We start from the raw sequence: 22983 nt of genomic DNA on the forward strand, positions 1-22983 counted from the left end.
AATAATAAATAATTGTTCAATATGGAGGTAAACAAATGTTGTATAATATATTAGTTTTATTGTTGTGACGACAGAAACAAAAAAGTTTATAATTTTAGTGACTTTTTAAATAGTTTTTAAAAAGCAACAGGTACGTAATAATTGTAAATATTTCAGTATCCTTATAAAATATTTGATAGGTACCTATCTATTTGAACCTACCAAAATATATAGTATGTAATACTTTTATTTACATAATTTGATTACCATCAAAATTTCTGTCAATATTCACCTAATATATTGTTTTCTTACTCTATGTTTTGTTGTATTTTTTCAATTTTCAATTTTTTTAATTCAGAACTGTCAAAAGTATAATCCGTTTAGTTAGTTGATCTTCGCACATAATGACGCATTGTCTCCGTGGCAAAGCGTTTAAGGTGAATAAATTTCAATACTAACTGCGCTGATAAGCGGGTTCGAACCCCAATAGAAACTTTTATTTTTAATTTTTTTATACATTTTATGATTGTAAGTATATTTATTATATAATTTTATTTTCAAAAAATACGTATTTAGTTAAAAAAATTTCCGACAATTATTGTTCAGAAATCATTTGTGGCATTTTTAATGTGTTTGTGTGTGTTTTATTCTTTTATTATTTTAATTTTTGGCAGTTTTAATAAAAATGTTTGAGAAGTAGTAAGTATTAATTAGTTTAATATTTAAATAAAGTATAAATAAAAGTATATTAATTTCGTTTAAATCATATAATAGAAGTATAACTTCTTACGTGCGTACAAAGTACAAAACATTCTTTTTTGTTGATATGTATGTTATCAAAGGTTTTTTTATTTCAATTCATTAGATTATATTGTAGCAAAATCTAAAAAAATATAGATACATTTGATAGTTATAGATACAAGCGAAGATAATTTTAAAAATATTATTTTGGTATATAAACGATTTTTACACGCACCTATATAGTAAAAATATAACCAATATGTTTTTCCATATTTCTAAAACGTTTTGTTGGTCAATAGTATTAATTTCCCTTATATCACAATCCAGGGAAGATGATTACGAATATTGTCCAGTTTTCAATGGGTAAGATTTTGATACTACATATTGACTAACATACGTCTGTTTTGGATTATCGCAACAACAAATATTTCAGTGTGCAACATAAGAAGTGCGAAGGTAAATGGCTCTAATAATTAATTATTCCAATAAACAGCAATGTAATTTCCCATTTATTGTCGTTCTTCATATTTTGCACAATAAAATATTCGTTGTCGAAATAATCCAACACAGTCGTATATTCGTGGAATAGGTATATATTATTTGACAAATAATAACATGACTTCAAAATCAGTTAAATATGGTATATTTCCCTAGGGCGTTATTTTTCAAAATAACACCCTAGGAACTAGGGGTTATTTTTCAAAATAACACCTTAGGGCCTAGGGGAGTGTTTCCCAAACTTATCTAAAGCGCGACCCCTTTTTGTTAAAAAAATTGTTCACGACCCTTTACTCATCACCCAAACCAAAATAGCGACAAAAATAGCGTGCCTAATTTACAACTGATGGTTTCTCAAATTTTATTTTACTTTACTGTTTAAATTCAAACTAAATACATTTAAAAAATTCAACAATTATTTTAATAATTGCGATCTGTCCCACTAGTACACTAGGGGCCGGTTGTTCGAACGCTAATCAACAATGATCATTATTAAATATTTAATTACTGTCACCAAAACTGTCAATGTCAACTTTGTTTAGGTTGCTGAAAACATAATTAATTACAATTATGAGATTTATTATTAATTATGTTAATAATTATTGTTATATTAATTGATTATAGTCTCAGAATTGTAATTAATTATGTTTTAACAATTGACATTGACAGTAATTAATTATTTGATAATAATCATTGTTGATTAGCGTTCGAACAACCGGCCCTAAGAGTACTTCTGCCAGACTAGCATTTACAATAAAAATAAATAATAAAAAGTCGACTGCACATTGTACACCGCGACATCTTTGTGTCTACATCGCAATACTTTTCCATGATATTCGCGAAGGCTCTACTCCTTACTTCGCTACTAGATGGCACTCTGGAACGTTCTCGTAGCCTCGTTTTGGCTTTATATAAGCGGCGATGTGCAATGAGACCTCAGTTCGAAACAGCACGTTGTGGCGAATGCAGCGGTATTCAGTAATGAGTAAATATTTTGCGACTTACGTATTCCCGTTTACGTATTTACGTCTACGATAAATTACAAATTATGGATAAGTTTTTAAAAAGAAGTGCAGAACCATCTACGTCTGAAAGTGGCAGTAATAAAAAGAAAAACAGACTTTACAGTGATGAATATCTTAAATATGGTTTTACCATTATTTCCAATAAACAACAATGTGTTATTTGTGGAGAAGTATTGTCAAACGAAAGCATGAAGCCATCAAAGTTACTTCGACATTTAAATAGCAAACATCCAGATAAAAAAGACAAACCCGTAGAATTCTTTGAAAGAAAGCTGAACGTCCTTCACAAACAGCAAGATACTTTTCAATTGGCAACCACTACTAACGAAAAAGCATTATTAGCAAGTTATAAAGTTGCTTATCGCGTTGTCAAAACTAGTAATCCGCACACAATTGCTGAAAATCTGATTTTGCCAGCAGCTGTTGAAATGGTACATATAATGATTGGTGAAAAAGAGTCTGCAAAGTTAAAAACAATACCTCTGTCAAATAATATTATCCAAAGAAGAATTAGTGATATGGCAGAAGATATTCAAGCGCAAGTTGTGGAAAATCTTAATAAATGCACGTACTTCTCTCTTCAAATGGTCGAATCCACGGATATATCTAACTGTGCCCAATTTATTACGTTTGTAAGATATTATACGAATAATGGCATTCAAGAAGATATTTTATTTTGTTCTCCATTGGAGACCAATACCACTGGAAAATGTTTATTCGACAGTTTTGTGAAACGCACAAGTAAATATGTTATTGACTGGGGAAATGTATTGCTATATGCACAGATGGCGCTAAAGCTATGACAGGACATCAATCTGGTCTTGTCGTCAGATTACAAGAAATAATGCCTAATGCCACATGGAGACATTGTTTTTTACATCGAGAAGCTCTGGCGTCAAAAGCTTTACCTCCTGAAATGGACTGTGTTATGAAATCCATCATCAAAGTTGTAAATTCCATTAAAGGAAAAGCTTTACAGACCCGTATTTTTCGAAAAATCTGCGAAGACATGGGTGCTATATTTCAAAATCTTCTTTATCACACCGAAGTAAGGTGGCTTTCAAGGGGCAACGTCTTAAAAAGAGTATTTGACTTAAGAGCAGAGCTTTTAATGTATTGCGTAATGTAATGCGTTTAATGAAAGATGAGAAGTCCCCATATGAAAATCAATTTTCCGATCCTATTTGGCTTTTGAAACTAGGTTTCCTTGCTAATATATTCGAACAATTAAATATTTTGAACAGTAATTTGCAAGGTCGCGACATTAATATAATTACAGCCACAGATAAAATTAAGGGGTTTATAAGAAAAATCGATTTATGGTCAACTTCACTTGGCAAAAAGCAGCTCGATTTATTCTAGTGCGTTCAGGAAATTATAGAAAATATATGTTACAGTGCTACAAATTCTGAACAAGTTTATGCAGGCATGCAACTTACTTTGCTTAATTTAAAACAACAGCTCTGTGATTATTTCCCCGAAGAAATTCAAAACAGTTATGACAGTTGCAGATGGATACTGAATCCGTTTTTAGCCGATTCCTTTCAACATGCTGAAATACCAATAAACATGAAAGAACAACTTATTGAAATATCAAGTGATGGAATGTTGAAGCTCCAATTTTTTTCCCAGAACCCGGACTAATTTTGGACCAAAAAGATGCAGGAATACCCTCAGTTGGCGAATGAAGCTGTAAAATGTTTGGTTCCATTTGTAACATCATATTTATGTGAGTTAAGTTTCTCGTCTATGACTGCCATTAAAACAAAAGTGAGAAATCGTCTCGTACTTGAAAACGATATAATTGTGTGTGTCTCAAATACACAGCCTAGATTTGAAAGACTAGTTTCAAAAAAACAGGCGCATGGGTCTCATTAACATTGTAATATTTGACTTTATTTTTTTCTTTTACTTTTTAAGACTTTTAATATTTAGTTTTATGTTTCGTTTGATAATTAATTGTTAATTTTTATTTACGGCTTTATTAAAATAAAAATACATGATTTAACAAAGTAGCGTTTTTGTCTTATTTTGGAAATTTCCGGCGACCATCCTAGTACCTCATTGCGACCCCCCAGGGGGTCGCGACCCACACTTTGGGAAACACTGGCCTAGGGCATTAAATTTAAATAACTAGTTCAGTACTGTCAAGTTGACAAATAACACGATAGTACGATTCCTTCGTTTGCTTGCAAAAGGGCTCCCTGGCAGATGCTTTCACCACATACAGTAAATATCAGTGGTGACAAAATGCATCCCTGTCGTACTCCTCTACGTATTTCTATTGCTTGTGATATCTCATTTTCTATTATGACGTTAGCTTTCTCATCATCATTCTCTTTGCCTTATCCCTATGCGGGGTCGGCTTCCCTAATTGCATTTCTCCACACAATTCTATCTTGGGCCATATCAATGTTAATCCCCTTTACCAACATGTCCTGACTTATCGTCTCCCCCCAGGTCTTCTTTGGTCTTCCTGTCCTACTCCTTCCAGGAATCTGCACTTCAGCTATTCTTCGTATTGGGTGGTTAACGTCTCGACGTTGAACATGACCAAACCATCTTAACCTATGCTCTCTCATTTTGGCATCAATTGGTGCCACACCTAGACTTCCCCTAATATACTCATTTCTAATTTTATCCTTCTTTGTCACTCCACTCATCCATCTAAGCATTCTCATTTCCGCCACATGCATTCGCTGTTCCTCTTTCTTTTTCACTGCCCAACATTCAGTTCCGTACGTCATAGCTGGTCTTATGGCTGTTTTATAGAATTTTCCCTTCAGCTTCATTGGAATTTTTCTGTCACACAACACACCACTCGCTTCTTTCCACTTCATCCATCCAGCCCTAATTCTACTGCATGCATCTCCATCTATTTCTCCATTACTCTGTAATACCGATCCTAGGTACTTAAAACTATTGCTTTTTACAATCATTTCACCATCCAAAGATACCATTTTATTTGTAGTAGCTCCATCTTTAAATGAACATTCCAAATACTCTGTTTTTGTCCTACTAAGTTTTAAACCTTTTTCCTCCAGAGCTTGTCTCCACTGTTCCAGTTTTTGTTCTAAGTCTCTTTCACTATTTCCTACTAACACGACATCATCAGCATACATTAAGCACCATGGAATGTTACCCTGTATTTTCGCTGTTATCTGGTCCAAAACTAATGAGAATAAATACGGACTAAGCACAGAACCTTGATGCAATCCTATTTTCACATGAAATTTATCAGTCTCTCCCACACCTGTCCTAACACTAGTCGTTACTCCCTCATACATATCCCTCACAATCTTTACATATTCACCAGGGACTCCTTTCTTATTGAGTGCCCACCACAGAATCTCTCGAGGAACTCTATCATAAGCTTTCTCAAGATCAATGAATACCATATGAGCGTTTGTTTCTTTACTCCTGTATTTTTCTATCAACTGCCTTATAATGAAAATTGCATCTGTTGTTGATCTGCCCTGCATAAAGCCAAATTGATTCTCGGATATTTCGGTCTCTTCACGTATCCCTCTATCAATTACTCTTTCCCATATTTTCATGGTGTGGCTAAGCAGTTTTATAGCCCTGTAGTTTGTACATTGTTGTATATCTCCCTTGTTTTTGTAAACAGGTACCAATATACTGCTTCTCCATTCGTCTGGCATTTGTCCAACTTCCATAATTCTATTAAATAGACCTGCTAGCCACCTTGTTCCTGTCTCTCCCAATGCTCTCCATACTTCCTCAGGAATATCATCTGGTCCTACCGCTTTTCCTTTCTTTATTTTTTGAAGCGCTTGAGCCACTTCTCCGTTGGTTATTTTGGTGACCATTGCTGCTACTGTCTCCGTTGACTCTACAGGCTGTCTGTCAAATTCTTCATTTAATAAGCTGTCAAAGTAGTTTCTCCATCTCTTTTTGACATCCCTTTCGTGAACTAGTATTTTATTATTTTCATCTCGGATTCATCTAATCTGATTAAAATCTTTTGCTTTCTTTGCTCTCTGTTTGGCTATTTTATATATCTTCGTTTCGCCTTCCCTGGTATCAAGTTGATCGTATAGGTTTGAATACGCTTCTGCTTTAGCTTTTGCTACTGCTACTTTCGCTTCCTTTTTGGCGACCATATAGTTTTGAAGATCTATCTCCGATCTGGTTTCTTGCCACTTTTTATATAATTTTCTCTTCTCTTTTATTTTTCCTTGTACTTCATTTGACCACCACCAAGTCTCTTTATCCTCAAACTTCTTTCCTGACGTTTTCCCAAGTATTTAAATAGCCGTCTCTCTAATAATATTGGCCATTTTTCTCCAAATTGTGTTAGGGCTTCCTTTCATGTTCCAACATATTTTTTCTACTATTCTTTCCCTGAATAGACCTTCCTTCTCATTTTTTAGCATCCACCACTTTATTTTTTGTGGTCCTCTCCGATATTTTTGTTTAGTTTCGCTTTTTACTTCGATGTCCAGAACAATCAGCTTATGTTGTTGGCTTACTGTCTCACTAACTATTACCTTGCAGTCCTTGCATTCACGTATGTCTTCTTTCCTTATCATGAAGTAGTCTATTTGGGATTGATTTTGTCCACTTTTGTAGGTAATAAGTTGACGTTAGCTTTCTGATTCCAATATAAATTGAGGATTAATCGCAGATCTTTTTTATCTATGTCTTTTCTTTCAAGAATGTCTCTTAGCTTATCGTGGCGTACTCTGTCAAACGCTTTTTCAAAATCGATAAGATCGATGATTTTCGGAACATTCTTTTGTATTGGATTTCTTTGGCAGTGTAACGAATGTAGACAACAGCCACTCTTGAGGTACAATACCAGTATTGTATACTGTGTTAAATAAGTGCAATATTATACCTATTGATTCATCATTCAAGAGCTAATTCAAGAACTAATTCAAAATGTATTCAAATTTTTTGCATATAAAGAATATTTTGTCGGACATTAAACGTTGAAGGCACCACGGGTATTATGAATAATAACGTTTCCGGTCAACGTATCCGGTCAAAGACCCTCAGGATACACACTATTGACCTCAAGCTTTATTATCCTTATAATACCGTTGGTACCTTAATAACTATAATATTTAATAACTACCGGACCCAGCGACCTTCGTTACACGGAGATAACAGTCGATTATGAAATAGATTATGTACTACATTGTTAAATCAATATTTGGGAGTGCTCCTCGTAATATTCACACTGTTGATAAAGTGCTTCGGTTTGTTTATTTCCAGGGCATCTTTCCCTAATAAAACAAAACATTCCAGGAATGTTCCTAGAAGGTACTCACAGGACATTGAAAACATTCCTGGAAAGTCCCGAAAATCCACACGAATGTCCCTGGAAAGTCCCAGGAAAGTGCTGTGTCAGCATTTTAAATATTCTTAGAATGTTCTGTTGGAACATTCCATGAATGTCTACGAATGTTCTTTGGACATTCACAGTATATGTTTTAGACTGAATGTCTTGTTGGAACATTCCGTGAATGTATACGAATGTTCTTTGGACATTCACAGTATATTTTTTAGACTGAATGTCTTGTTGGGACATTCCATGAATGTTGGAACATTCCATGAATGTTCTTTGGACATTCACAGTATATTTTTTAGACTAAATTTCTTGTTGGAACATTCCATGAATGTCTACGAACGTTCTTTCAACATTGACAGTATATTTTTTAGACATTCTCTGAAATATATCGTCAGTGATGTGACAATACCTTCTATATCTTTTTTCATGAGGTTTGCAGGAGACGAAAGACATTTTTAAGGTCACCTCCTGTTTTCATACGTAAGTTCTGACTTGTTTTGTAGTAAATAGATAGTTAAATTTACTGTAAAACAAGTCAAAAAATATATAAAAACAGGAGGTGGCCCAAACAAGTTTTTAGTCTATCTTACAAATCTCATGAAAAAACAGATAGGAGGTATTGTCACATCACTGACGATATGTGGCCATACCAAATAATACATCCTTGATAAATATAAACATTTTTATTGTAAAAAATCTTTTAATGTAATTTACTGATATTCCTATAAAAAAATGTGTCACATTTGCTTTGTAAACCTTTCTTTTGCCTTTCATAGCCACATATTCCATTTCCTTCCTGGTCCTTTGTAGACCACTTCTCTCAGCTGATTCTAAAAGAAAATAAAATAAATGGTAATTTTTCTATCCTTTACAATTAACAATCAGAAGAAATATTTACAGGTAATAATATGCATAAATAATAATAATAATAAATTAAATAATATTTAATAAAGAAAATAATAAAATATTTTTTATTTTGACAACGACGTCCGATGTGGGAGTAGAAACCATAATAAAGTTATTTTTTCAAGTAAATTGTGGCTTATTTCCCCATTAAAATAGTTGAAATAGCTTTTTCACAAACAAATAAGTATTTTGTTTTATTATATTTATTGTTTTTATTATTTACTTTAACTTAAGATTATAACTTAATTCTTGTTTTCTATTTCTGATGTTTTTATTTATTTACCTTCAATATTAATCTGTTTTCTTGTATAATCTACTTCGCAATAATTATGTGATATATTGGACTTAAAATGAATTCAAAAATTTTTTGTAATTGGGCAACAATGTCAACTTAGATCTCTGATGTAGATAATGAAGAGCAACGACGGTATCTACAGTTGGAAAAATGAAAGAATAGGGCTTTTCATCGATTGTCATTTGTTTCGAGCTTCTGTCATGTGTCACATAATATTAATATATCTACGTCATATGTCTTTGGTTTGTATTATTGTATATACCAATAACGTATGTCGTAGATATATTAATATTATGTGACACATGACAAAAGCTCGAAACAAATGACTGTGAATGAAAAGCCCTGTACCCATGAACGATCACATCAATCACTTATTTTGTATTTGCTATCTTTTTCTATTTTAGAACAAATAGAAAATGATATAAAAACTTTAAAAATAAAAAACTGGAGAAAAAACGGACGAATCAGATCATAGTGGCGAAGAATCCTGGAACAGGCCAAGACCCAGAAAGGGCTGTCGAGCCAATGATGATAATGATGATGATCTTTTTCTATAACAAACGTTTGTGATTTATAGAAAAAGACAGCAAATACAAAATAAGTGATTGATGTGATCGTTCATGGTTATAGGGCTTTTCATTCACAGTCATTTGTTTCGAGCTTCTGTCATGTGTCACATAATATTAATATATCTACGTCATACGTTATTGATATAACCAATGATACAAACCAAAGACATATGACGTAGATATATTAATATATGTGACACATGACAGAAGCTCGAAACAAATGACAATGAACAAAGCCCTATAGGGCTTTTCATCGATTGTCATTTGTTTCGAGCTTCTGTCATATGTTATACAGTCTGTGTATAATATTAATACAACACGGATTATACGACATATGACTGAAACTCGAAACAAATGACTGTAAATGAAAAGTCCTATTCTTTAATTTTTCCAACTGTATATTGTAATTGTATTATTAATTGGGTTAAGCATGTTACCTGTGTGATATAAGCTATTGGAACAGCACAGTCTCTCAAACGAACAGTTGAAAGTGAAGTTCTGTCAATATCTTTTTCTAAAAAATGTTTTGAACATACTGCTATATTAACAAATCTGATCAATACTTCATGCCTTCTTCGCAGGATCTTCTGGAAAGCTAAAAATACAAAATATATGCATTACTGAGCATTATTAACAAATTTTAGTTTTAAATAAAAAATATGATTAATGAACTCACAAAATATTATAAAAAGCAGCTTAGAAATTGTTTATTAGTATAGTCGTTTCCCTAGACACAACTGACTAGTGATTTAAGAAGGTAATTTTTTTGTTTTTGGCCAATTTTGCCAAAATTACTATTTAGTTATTATTTTTTGCCAATTTTACCAAATTGTCAAAATTATTTACTAAAATCACTAGCCAGTTGTGTCTGAGACTAAGTTTAGCGAACCGACTATACTATTCATACTGTGTATTCATTAGTTGGTACTATTATAGTGTGTGGTCTACCATCCTGTTTATAAAGGCATACATTAGCAAAAACGCAAAAAAAAATTTAATTTTACAAATAATCCGTTTGTTATTATCTCTATTTACTATTTTAGTTAGGAATAAGCAAGTTTGTGGCTTATTCGCAATTATTAAAATAATAAATGTATATTTTCTGAAATAGGGGCATGCCTTTGTTTACATATTTGCATAGGTACTAACCTTTGAAACGTTATTCCTGCAGATTTTTTATCTACATTGCTTCTGCTACTCCAACTGATTTTATGCACTATGTTAATAATACTATTAAAGTTATTATAATATAAAAGTATCCGAATTAAAAAAATATTCTTAAAAAGCACAAATAAAAACAAACAACGATCACGGCAAGGCGGCCAACGGCCAAGGCCAAGATGCATGCCAAGATGGCCGAAGCGCCGAAGTCCGAAGTGAGGTCATTGGTCGTTTTTAGTCACGTGATGCCCTCTCTAAGCACCATGCACAAATACATGCGCCGTGAATTTGAAAATGAACATATAGCAACATTGGTAGTATGTTCACAGAATGTCTTATGGTAACATTCCAGGAATAATTTAATCAGATGTTCACCGAATGTTCCCTAAATGTCCAGGACATTCAAATATTGATAGAACTTTGGTAGTACATTCCTGGAATGTTGTGTGTTGTTAGGGTTATTGTGTACTTAGTATAATATCCGTGATTTTATAATTTTCAGATACTCGTTGGTGTACAACAACAAAGTTAACGGAACATATATCAAACTTCGTATTCCAGAATCAAACTTCTTTGAGAAACTCATCAACTGTATTCAAGTAAGTATAACTATAGGTACTGCTATACGGTTATAGATTGATATTGTATAAGCACGTATATTTCTACAAAAATATTCCTATTTTCATAATTATATCCATATGTTATATATTCTCTGAAGTTTCACTCATATAAAAAACCTAACACACTCCATTTCACACCTCCAAAAATTTTTTTTTAAGTTATATACACTCAACTTACGGATGTATACAAAATAGACATGTTTTGTTAAAGCCTAAACTATGCCTATGGATTTTTTGAAATTTTAAAATTGATAGCATCCCACCTAAAAAAAGTAAAGGCGAAAAATTAAGTTTTTGATGATGGGGCAAGGGGGAAAGGGGTGGTGGGTTAAACTACACTGAGTCTTACTTTTTAATCACAGAACTTAAAAAAATGAAAACAATTGAATTCTGGTAGTGAGGAAGTGTTATCCCGTCCATAGGTGGAAAGTTTGATGCGCCACTGTTGATGTGCCACTAAAAAGTGGCGGCACAGACTACAGACTTCATACGTTTTCTTTTAGGTTCTACTATTTAAGTTATAGTGTCTTATCCTATTTGTAGATTATGGATTTAAAAGATGGTTCATGTAAACCGACCATTACACATGGAGGATTTGGATATAAATACATGGAGCTAATTCTTGAAGGTGCATCAGAAGTGTTGGAATACGAAATTCAAGTATACACGTATCTTTAAAAAGTAACAGAAATTATTTTTGAATTTTTGTAGGCTTTTTAAACTTCATAGCAATGATGTTAAAAAAATAAATAGGTAAAATATATTTGCATATTTTTTTTCAAAAATAACAACAAACAAAGGTTAAAATAAAAATAGAGTACCAGAAAATAAATCCTAAAAAAATTGCAGATACCATATAAAACACAAATATACAGGGTGTTTTGATAACGAATGGGTCATAGATTAACCTTAGATTTCTAAGGTTAAAATAGGTAAATTTAAGCAAACTTACTTTAGTACGAAAGTTGATAATAACCTAAATACACACTCACAGTTAAACTTTTATTTTATTTATTTTTGAATATTTCCTGACAGGCAACAATTCCTGTTTATTTTTGAATATTTCCTGACGCCGCGCCATATACGTCTTTCAGCGGTCATTTAGTATGTTCAATTTTGTTTATTACTCCCTCCACTTAATCAAACTATTTATTCTCTTCATATTTTTACTTAAAAAAGGTATAGGTACTACATTTATCTAGCTAAACTCAACGGTTTTCGAGATAAACGCATTTTAAATCTGCGATGCAACATAATTTTTGAAGTTATACTTCTTTAGGCGCGATTGAGAGTAAAATTTCATAATACTGCGCGCATGCGCACACAGACAGTATGGCGTTTTCAAGTTATATATAAATATATCAGTACAAGAAAAGGTGTGAAAAGAATATATTAGTGTTTTTAGTAAATATATTTATTATAATTTTTGTATGTTGGGATTTGTCTTCCTCAGGAGTAGATGAGTATTATTTAAATATTTTATTGTATGTTTATTATACTTCACCTTGCCTGTTTGTTATCGTGAATTGTCATTAGGTACGTCCGAACCTATAGAGACAAAGTCCTCGTATCGTATTTGGTATAGCATTCGGCCAGAGATCGAGAGGTCTTGAGTTCGAATCCCGAGCAATCCCTAAATTAGTTTGGTGTTAAAAAATTAAAACAAACTGTTTTAAGTATATTTATTTTTAAGAAATCATCTAATAGAAGTAAAACTTCTTACGTGCGTACAAAGTACACATTCTTTTTTTTTTTCATAATATATCATTGTAGTTACTAGTACAGCCGAAAAATAAACTTTAAATCATAATAATTGTCTTACAAAAGATCTTATATTTATGTCATTGCATTACAAATTCCATTTGAATTAACTTGCGATACATTTTTGGAAATTATTATGGTTTTAAGTTTATTAAACGCTTTTATTTAGTTCAATAGTTTGCGTCAAATCTTTATACGATAATTTGACTGCCTTTTCTTCAATGCAAATGAATGAAAATTTGCAGATATATGCATTCGCGGGAACAATACACGAATAGCCAATAAAAATTTTTTTTTCATGTTTATTAACTGTTTAAATAAAAACAACGATTTTAATGGAAAACGCTTAAATTCTCTTGTTTTTTACAATGTAAAAACTTAAAACTTTTACGGATTGTATAGCTAATGATATGAACAATACATAATTTTACTTTATACGTTAATTGTTTACGTTATACTTCATTAATAAACAATAAAGTTTAAAAATTTTTGCCGACTCCGACTACTTTTTATGTTTGTATATCATATGTTTTATATACATATTTTAATAAACATGACGATATATTTTAATTTTTGAAAAGTGGAAGACTAAAAAGTAAAAAATAAAAAAATATAAAAACAATTTAAGAAACGCTTTTCTTTAGTTACGAGTGACTAAAATTAAAAATATTATAAAAAAATCAACAAAAAGCAAAAAATAAAAAAAAATGAAAAAATCTAACACATTCGTTAAAGAAAAGCGTGGTGCGAAAATAGATTATTCGATGAAGACACGCCACGCTTTTCTTGTACGGATGTGTTAGATTTAAAGAAAAATTATATTTTTTGCTTTTTAGTTGATTTTTTTATAATTTTTTTAATTTTAGTCACTCGTAACTAAAGAAAAGCGTTTCTTAATTTTTTTTTATATATTTTTATTTTGGGTATAACAACAATGATATTATGCAAAAAATTATATTACATCGCAGATTTAAAATGCGTTTATCTCGAACACGGTTGAGTTTAGAGAGATGAATGTAGTACACCCTTTTTTAAAGAAAAGTATTAAAATAATAAAAGTTTTGATTCAATGAGTATGTAGAGTGGCTAACAAAAAAAACTGAACGTATTAAATGAGCGCTGAGAAACGTACGTGGCGCTCTCTGGGTAATAAAACATTTTTTTGGTAGCGACTTTAGATTTGTCGTCTCAAACAACCCCCGCTTACCAAATTTTGTGTTGTTCTCCCATGCCTGTCAGAAAATATTTAAGAATAAATAAAATAAAAGTTTAATTTTGACACCTTGTATTTCGGTTATTATCAACTTTCGTACTAAAGTAAGTTAACTTAAATCGACCTATTCTTACCTCAGAAATCTAAGGTTAAGCTATGGCTAAACATCCTGTATATACACTGCGTTCCAAAAAAGTGGTACCTTTTTTAGTTCTGTAAAACACTTAAATTTAATTTAATTGCCATAAACCAGAGACGATAAAAAAGATAACAACAAAATAACAGGAAAATTTGGAAATACGCTGTCAATAATAATATACCAATATTGATTGATAAATGTATGTAATCAAAACAAACGTAGAATTATTACTAATTGATATACTACCGATAATAAAATACAAAATATCTACAAATAAATAATGTGAACTCAGAAGAGACATTATTTAAAATAGAGGCATGATTCAAAAAAGATATGGCACGATACATACAAAGTGCCTACCTAACTGCATTAAACATCCCTATAAAAGTATATAAAGGAACCTGATAAAAAGACAGTAAATCAGATAGACCATATTTTAATAGAGAAGAAACATGCAAACAATGTAATAAATGTAAAGAGCATGAGAGGAGCGGACTGTAACTCGGACCACTACTTGGTGAGAGCAGAATACAAAATCGAGCATAACATAAAGAAAAACAATAAAACAAAAGAAAAAATTGGGAAACAATTCAACCGAGGACTATTAAAAGATAACAACAAACAGAAGAAGTATGAACAGGGAATAACCAACAGACTAATCAGGGAACAAGAAACGTCAAACCCAGACAAACAATGGGAAAATATAAAAGATGCAATCTTGAATAATGGGAAACTGGCAAAACTATTTCACAGAACTGCTAAATAAGAGCGAAGTACAAAAGGAAACAAATCATGAAATTGAAGATGATCAGATAGCAATAGAAGTACCCACAGAACAAGAAATAGAGAACGAAATATAGAGCTTGAAAAATAACAAAAGCCCAGGAATAACAGAAAGAGATAAATGACCTGATAATAATAATAATAATAATATCGTATGGCATTTTTGCCGGGGAGATCCTTTCGGATAGTTCCAGCGCCAATTACATCTTTAACCCTGTTTCAAGTAACTAGTGTCGATGTACACTAGCCCAGGGGAACCGGCGAATCTGCTCATGAAGTTCATGAGCAGATTCCTGAGCTTGCCATACAAGAAACTCAACCTGACAATACAGAGCAGGAAAACAACGAGCTACATGATAACCTAGTAAGCGAAATGGCACGTGCTGTACAGGAGTTTAATGGAACTAACCCACTTAGCAGACCACCGCTACCACGGATAAACTCTTGTAAGAAACTAGGGGCGCTGTTACAAATTGTGAACACTGAAGTCCTACCCAATTATATCGTAGAAGCCCACACATTAGAATATTTGCACATGCTAATCTACTGTGCAGCAACAGCAATTGCTAATGTAATGGGCGTTAAGATCAGAACACGACGGGGGTACTAACAACGGAAAGACTGGTAACAGAATTGCACCCTGGGAAAAAAGACTGCTCGGAAAGATTGAATTGCTGCGTAGGGATATTGGTCAAGTCACAGAATATATACGAGGTGTAAGAAGTACAAGAGTCATCAGGAGAGCTGAAGAAATAATACGGAATACTGCAAGACACTCAAGATACGATCCAGAAAACAACACAGCCCAACAGTGCCTGGATACATTAAAACAAAGACTCTCAGTTTATTCAGGACGACTAAGAAGGTACAAAGTGAGTAACAACCGAAAATCCGACAATGCCCTTTTTGAGACTGCTGAGAAGGCGTTCTATCGGAAACTCAATTCCACCGTAGAAAATCTCGATAAGTCTTACCCAAGCCAAGAAGAAATTCATGAGTTTTGGGGAAATCAACTTTCCACACCAGCTGCTCTTAACAACAATGCTGGATGGATAGAAGATACGGCACAGAACTGCCAACACTACACTACTACTCTCTACGAACCCTTCACCACTGAAGAAGTCTCAAATATCATCAAAGAGCTTCATAACTGGAAATCTCCTGGACCAGACGGAGTTCAAAACTTTTGGCTCAAAAAGTTCTCGAGTGCTCATGAATGCTTATCAACAGTAATTAATCATGTTATTTCTAATCCGCAGGATATACCATCATTCCTAACTCAGGGAACCACTTATTTAATACCAAAGGATCAAAATAACACCCAAGATCCAGCAAAATACCGCCCAATTACTTGCCTTCCAACTTTGTATAAATTGGTCACATCCTGTGTAGCCCGGCGTATCTACCAACACTGTGCTCTGAACAATATCATAGAGCCTCAACAGAAAGGATGCGCTAAGGGTTCCATGGGTTGCAAAGAACAACTTATCATCGACTCAGTCATTTCTAATCAAGCATATTCCAAAAAGAGGAATCAATTTACTGCTTTTATTGATTACAAGAAGGCCTTTGATTCAGTGCCGCATGAATGGCTTATAGATATATTGAGAATATATAAAGTCGATGATAATATAGTGACCTTTTTACAACATATAATGACAGAGTGGAAAACTAGAATTCACCTTCAAATACCTGGTGAAAGTAACATCGAAACTGAAAATATCGTAATCAGCCGGGGCCTGTTTCAAGGAGATTCGTTGAGTCCTCTGTGGTTCTGTCTAGCTATGAACCCACTATCTCAGCTATTGAACTCCTCAGATGCAGGTTTTAGCATAAAAAATAACAACAATGTGGTGGCGAAGCTTAATCATTTATTGTACATGGATGATTTGAAATTAATGGCTTCCACTCGAAACCAACTCGACGAGATGCTAAAAACTGTAGAAACTTTTTCTAATGATATTAATATGCACTTCGGACTAGATAAGTGTCGTATTTTAAATATAGTCAGAGGAAAAGTACAGCCCGGAGGATTCGATATGCAAAATGGCCAGAACATCGAGGCCATGGGTGAAAACGATATGTATAAATATCTTGGAGTAAAGCAAGCGCGGAAAATTGACCATAAACAAATGAAAACAGAGATAACTACTGAGTTTATACGAAGGGTAAAACAGCTGCTTCGCTCACACCTTAACAGTAGAAATTTGTTTAAGGCACTAAACACCTACGCATGTTCCGCGCTTAGCTACTCATTTGGTATTGTTAAGTGGACAAAAACAGATATAGAAGCTCTTCAGCGAAAAGTACGAACACACCTCACAAAGGCACAAAAACACCATCCTAAAAGTGCAGTAGAAAGAACAACATTACCACGGAATCTAGGAGGAAGAGGACTTATGGATATAGGTGAGCAATTAGATAAACAAATTGCTAATTTAAGAACTTATTTTCAGATGCAGGCTGAAACATCTACTCTACATCGCGCTATCTGCGCAGTAGATGACACAACACCGATCAAACTGAGGGAACCAGAAATGCGCATAAACCACCTTACTAAGGACGAAAAAGTGCGCGCCTGGATGGGTAAACCTCTGCACGGGCGACATCCCAATGAGGTCAGCCAAGATTATGTCGACAATATAGCGTCGAACTACTGGTTGACATCAGGAAAGATGTTCCCTGAGACGGAGGGTTCATTACTGGCCATTCAGGATCAGGTTATACCAACCAGAAATTACCTGAAATATATCATCAAAGACCCTCAGGTTCAAAACGACAGATGCCGATATGGATGTCAAGCCCAAGAAACCATCCAACATCTTACAGGGGGCTGCCAGGCATTTGCTGCAACTGAATACAAGGAACGGCATGACGCAGTGGGAAAAATCCTTCATCAAGAGATAGCTATCAAGCTGGGACTTCTCCAAACAGAGCATCTCCCGTATTATCAATACGTCCCTGAGAGTATGCTTGAGGATGGCAACTACAAGCTATACTGGGACCGCACTGTGCTCACAGACCAAACAGTGGCACATAACAGACCAGATCTCGTACTAGTTAATAAATTAACAAGACAAACAACACTAATTGATGTGGCGATACCTAACAACAATAATCTACGTAGTAAATTTACTGAAAAGATCGCCAAGTACAGAGATCTAGAAATTCAAATACGGAGGCAATGGAGAATGCAAAGTACCCAGACGATACCGATTATTATGTCTACTACTGGAGTCATTCCGAAGACCCTCCTCGAAAGCATAAAAAAGCTGGGTCTGAATGAACATCTTTATAAGACAATGCAGAAAGCTGTACTACTCGCGACGGCCAGATGCGTACGAAAATTTCTGGGAGATACACCTGCATTCCAAGTCACCTAGGGCTCGATAACACGGAAAGAGTCCCACCAGAGCTCAATCCTTTTGATACCGTAGGTATCTGGGATGAGTCAATTTTCCCCTTAGAGGGAGTGTGAGCCGTATGGCTAAATAATAATAATCGTATGGCATTTTTGCCGGGGAGATCCTTTCGGATAGTTCCAGCGCCAATTACATCTTTAACCCTGTTTCAAGTAACTAGTGTCGATGTACACTAGCCCAGGGGGACCGGCGGCTTAACGTACTCTCCGAGGCACGGTGAGACGGCTCGTGTCATTATTGGAAATGAAAATGGTTTGTCTTTGGCAGGGATCGAACCCACGTCTACTGGCGTATGAGGCCAGCGTTTATGCCGTTACCCACGGCCGCTCACCTGATAAAAAGAATATGGGAAATAGAAAAAATGCCAGAAGAGTGGACCACAGTAAGGATATGCCCTATACATAAAAAAGGTGATAGAATGCTATGCGAAAACTATAGAGGGATCGCACTATTAGAAGTAGTTTACAAAATCTTGGCACAAAGTATAAGAAAAAGGCCTAGTCAATATTCGGAAAAAATACTGTGAGAATACCAGGCAGGTTTTACAAACAACAGATCAACGACTGACCAAATATTTGCCTTAAAAGAAATACAGACTACCTGTTATGAACATAAAACAGTACTATATATGTTTTGCTCATAGACTTTAAGCAGGCTTACGACACAGTAAATCGACAGCAGATGTACGAACTGATGAAAGAATTGGGGATACCAAGTAAAATTGTCAGGATGGTAAAGATGACGATGAAAAACACAACAAAAGAAATAGCTTGGAAAGGGTATATATTCAAAAAGTTTGAAACCAAGGAAGGATTACGACAAGGAGACCCACTCACTATCGACAACGGCATTCAATCTAACATTGGAAGAAATAATCAGGAAAAGCAGAATAAACATGCAAGAAACGATATTTAAAAACGGCCACCAATGCATAGCGTTTGCAGATGATCTGACGATATTAGCAACAAGCAAAAAAGAACTACAAAAGTTAATGAAAAACATAATAACAGAAGCTAAAAAATTTGGACTTAAAATAAATGAAGAAAAGACAAAGTATATGATATGGGGAGAGATCCAAAAAGAAAAAGAGAATAACATCATAGTACAAATAGATGGAGAAAAAACACACTCGTTCAAAAGAGCCAAAGAAATTATATACCTAGGAGCCAAAATACATGAAAATGGTCATGAATAAGGGGAGATAAAAGCAAGAATAGCTAAAGGAAATAAAAAATATGGAGCATTACGCACATTATTGAAAGTATCAAGAAAAAGGGAGAGAAAAATGCAAAGAGCAATATATGGAAGTGTGGAAATAGAAGGTCAGTGGAGAAGAAGAACCCATAAAGAATTGAAAGAAATATATCAAGAGCCAACGATCACGACAACGATCAAAGCACAGAAAATACGATACTTGGGGCACATCGAGAGAATGGGAAGTAAACGAATGTCAAAAATGGTACTCTCACGAAGACCAATACAAAAGAGGAGGAAAGGCAGACCAAGTAAAAGATGGAAGGACAGTGAATATGAAGACTTAAAGAAAAGTAACATTGCGAGATGGAAAGAACTAGCATTGGACAGAATGAGATGGAGGGAGGTGGTGAAGGAGTGTATAAAAAAACTGAAGTGTAATTAACCCTTAAGTACTAACATCTTAAATCAATGGCGCAAACACTAACTAACCGCCTGACAGACGGGTTTCACATTTTACTGGCTATTTTTCTTTTGTTAAATATTATAATGCAAAAAAATATTTCGATGACTTACTGAAAGTATTACTTATCTAAAAAACACAGTAATTGATCTAGTTTTTCTGTATTTATTAAAATGCAAAACATTATAACAAGAATGGAAGGATTGTCTGTGCGACTTTTTATTCCTGAAAAAAAGTGTGATAAAAATGAAACAAATTAAAGAATCTTGATAAAAATTTATAATCGAGTTAAACAAAGACTAATAAACATGAAAATAAAAAAAATTTTAAAAAATATTAAAACAAAAAAAAAACTGACAGGCACTAAAATTTGTACAGTGTAGCAATGGTAGTCAGTGGCAACATTTTCATCACAAATTGATCCCACTTCGCTTACGTCGTCTTCTACCTCATCAAGTCATTTCAAAAGAGTTTCCTCATAGTCTTTATCCCCTTATTTGAACTTTTTGACGAACTGGGGCACATTATGTTTAATGACGAACTGGGCACAAACACTAACACCCCGTCTATTAGACGGAAATCACACTTTGAGTCTAAATATCTTTCGAATAACAACCTGCAGCAAATTGCCGAATTCAATACTAGTAAATAACAACATAACTTGAAAAGTCATAAACGGATGACCTTCAAATTTTTCTAGGAATGGAAATATCCCACTTTCAACAAACGATGCCGTCTGAGAGACGGTGTGTTAGTACTTAAGGGTTAAATAAAAATTTTAGTTTTATAAGTTATGTAAGTTATATTAAGTTATTTATTATATTATTTATGTAATCAGAAATGTAACCATTTTAGCCCTAGGCCTACAAGGCCTGTTGCGCTTAATAAATAAATAAAAGTAGAGTCAGAATCAATAATTTTACCAACAGAAGTAGAAATGACGCTCAACCAAGGAAACAGTACTAACCTTGTGAAGCAATTACAGAACCATTGCCTATTTTTATCAAGCAAGCAAAATCCTATTACATGTAATCAATTAACAGTTAAAGAACCTTTTACTACTAGAGTAGCCGACGAAAAATCGGATTTTTATCAGAGAAGGCAACGCCTGAACAGATATTGAACACTAAATTGAATAGCATATGACTCAATCAGTCTCCCTGTCTTATTCCGCTGCCTATATCTATAGGTTCGGTAAGTTTTCCATCTATTCTGACTTCCATTTTGTTCTTTTGGTAGATAGTAGATGTTTTCAATAGTTTTTATGATATGTATCAAGAGAGACTTCACTATTATACAGAAGATGGATTACATCTTTGAGTCTTACTCTCTCAGATGCTTTCTTCAAGTCAATTAGACATAGAAATGCTGGTCTATTATACTCTAGTGATTTCTCAGTAATTTGCTTTATGACGAATATTGCGTCTGTACACGATCTCCCAGTGCGAATACCCTGTTTTTCATCTGCTAAACGTATCCTCTGATTTAGTAGGTCTTGTAAAATTTTAGTTGTAAGTTTTAGGGTAGTATTTAACAAGTTATATAGTGCAGTCACTGAAGATTTTCACCTCCGATTTCGTTGAACCTCGATCGATTTTCATGAAAATTGGTGAATAGTTAGAGGATACCTCAAGGAACAAAGGTGACATGATGTCATATTGCGCTTTTACCCTAGGGGTGGATGTCACCCCTTCTCGGGGGTGAAAATTATTTTATTAAAAATAATACCACAAATCGATAGAGGGATAAATTATAAGCAAAATTTGTTATCTAAAGTTAATAATATAAATATACTTTTTGAGTTAATAAAGATCAAAAATTTTATTTTTTCGTAAAAATGCATGTTTTAAAGCTGTTTTTCACGTATAACTCAAAAATTGTAAGCTTTTATAAAAAAGTTATTATTACCCAAATTGAAGATAATAAAAAATTAAATAGACTCCTTACTTAAAGAACTAAACTGATGTTAGTTCAAACTGAGTTATTGGTAATTTAATGTATATTTTTTTCGACGAGTACTCAAATGTAAGTATTCAAGCTTAAGTAACGGGAAAATTAAGCATTTTATAAAATATACCTGCTAAACATTTGTCAAAGTACTTTAGAAGACCTATCAAATGAGCTCCCGTAGAAGTTATTAGAATCAAAATTAAGCAAGTTATGATGAAAATAAGAGAACCCTTTCGATTTTTTTAGGAAAAAGTCAAAATTTAAACACACGCCGTTTCCACAATGATTAAAATGTATAGTAATCCTTACAAAAATTTCTTTATATTAGCATAAGTAATGATTTTAACAACTTTGACCGGTTTAAGATGTACATTTTTTAAAAACGAAATAATTTTCAAAAATCAGAATTTTTAAAATTATCGTAATTTTCATTTTCTTTTGATAATACCTCCAAAATTACTCAATATACGTAAAAAATTATATATTACCAAATCTTAGCTATTTCTGTTACAAATACTTTATCTGTCTCACTATATCTGTGGGGTAAAAAATAACCGAGATAGAAACGTTTAAAACTTAAATTTTGCTGCGAGAACCATGTAACCGGACCAATTTAACCTTTTATTTAAAAAAAAATAAGAGATATAAAATATTAAATTTAACGCGGTTTGATAGACCTTTAAATTATCTTTCAAATGGTTTTCAGTCAAACCTAATACCATACAAACTAACGGAGTTATTAAAAAAAAACAATAACATTTTTTGGAGAAATTTTGAAAAGATAAATTTTGAAAAAAATTTGTAGCATAAATTTTAAGGCTATCGACTTGCTCGGGGGCTTATTTGATAGATATTTCTAAGTACTTTGACAAATGTTTCATAAGTTTATGTTATAAAATGCATAATTTTCCCGTTATTTAAGCTTAAATACTTAGATTTGCGTTCTA

General features: G+C 33.3%; 1 protein-coding gene and 1 long non-coding RNA gene across 2 annotated transcripts; one reads left to right on the plus strand and one right to left on the minus strand.

Annotated features, from left to right (window-relative positions):
• The first annotated feature begins 917 nt into the window (after positions 1–917).
• Positions 918–11874, plus strand: LOC114325747 (uncharacterized). Its single transcript, XM_028273883.2, has 3 exons — positions 918–1083; positions 10994–11090; positions 11655–11874. Exons 1-3 carry the CDS (start codon positions 980–982, stop codon positions 11787–11789), a joined length of 336 nt encoding a protein of 111 aa, XP_028129684.1. The 5' UTR covers positions 918–979; the 3' UTR covers positions 11790–11874.
• On the minus strand, positions 8229–10639 carry LOC126888246 (uncharacterized). Its single transcript, XR_007699473.1, has 3 exons — positions 10480–10639; positions 9768–9925; positions 8229–8390 (listed from the first exon to the last, which is right to left on the minus strand). It is a non-coding gene; the product is annotated as an uncharacterized LOC126888246 (long non-coding RNA).
• Positions 11875–22983: the final 11109 nt, after the last annotated feature.

This window comes from Diabrotica virgifera, chromosome 7 (assembly GCF_917563875.1).
Source record: "Diabrotica virgifera virgifera chromosome 7, PGI_DIABVI_V3a".
In the NCBI taxonomy this organism is placed as follows: domain Eukaryota; kingdom Metazoa; phylum Arthropoda; class Insecta; order Coleoptera; family Chrysomelidae; genus Diabrotica; species Diabrotica virgifera.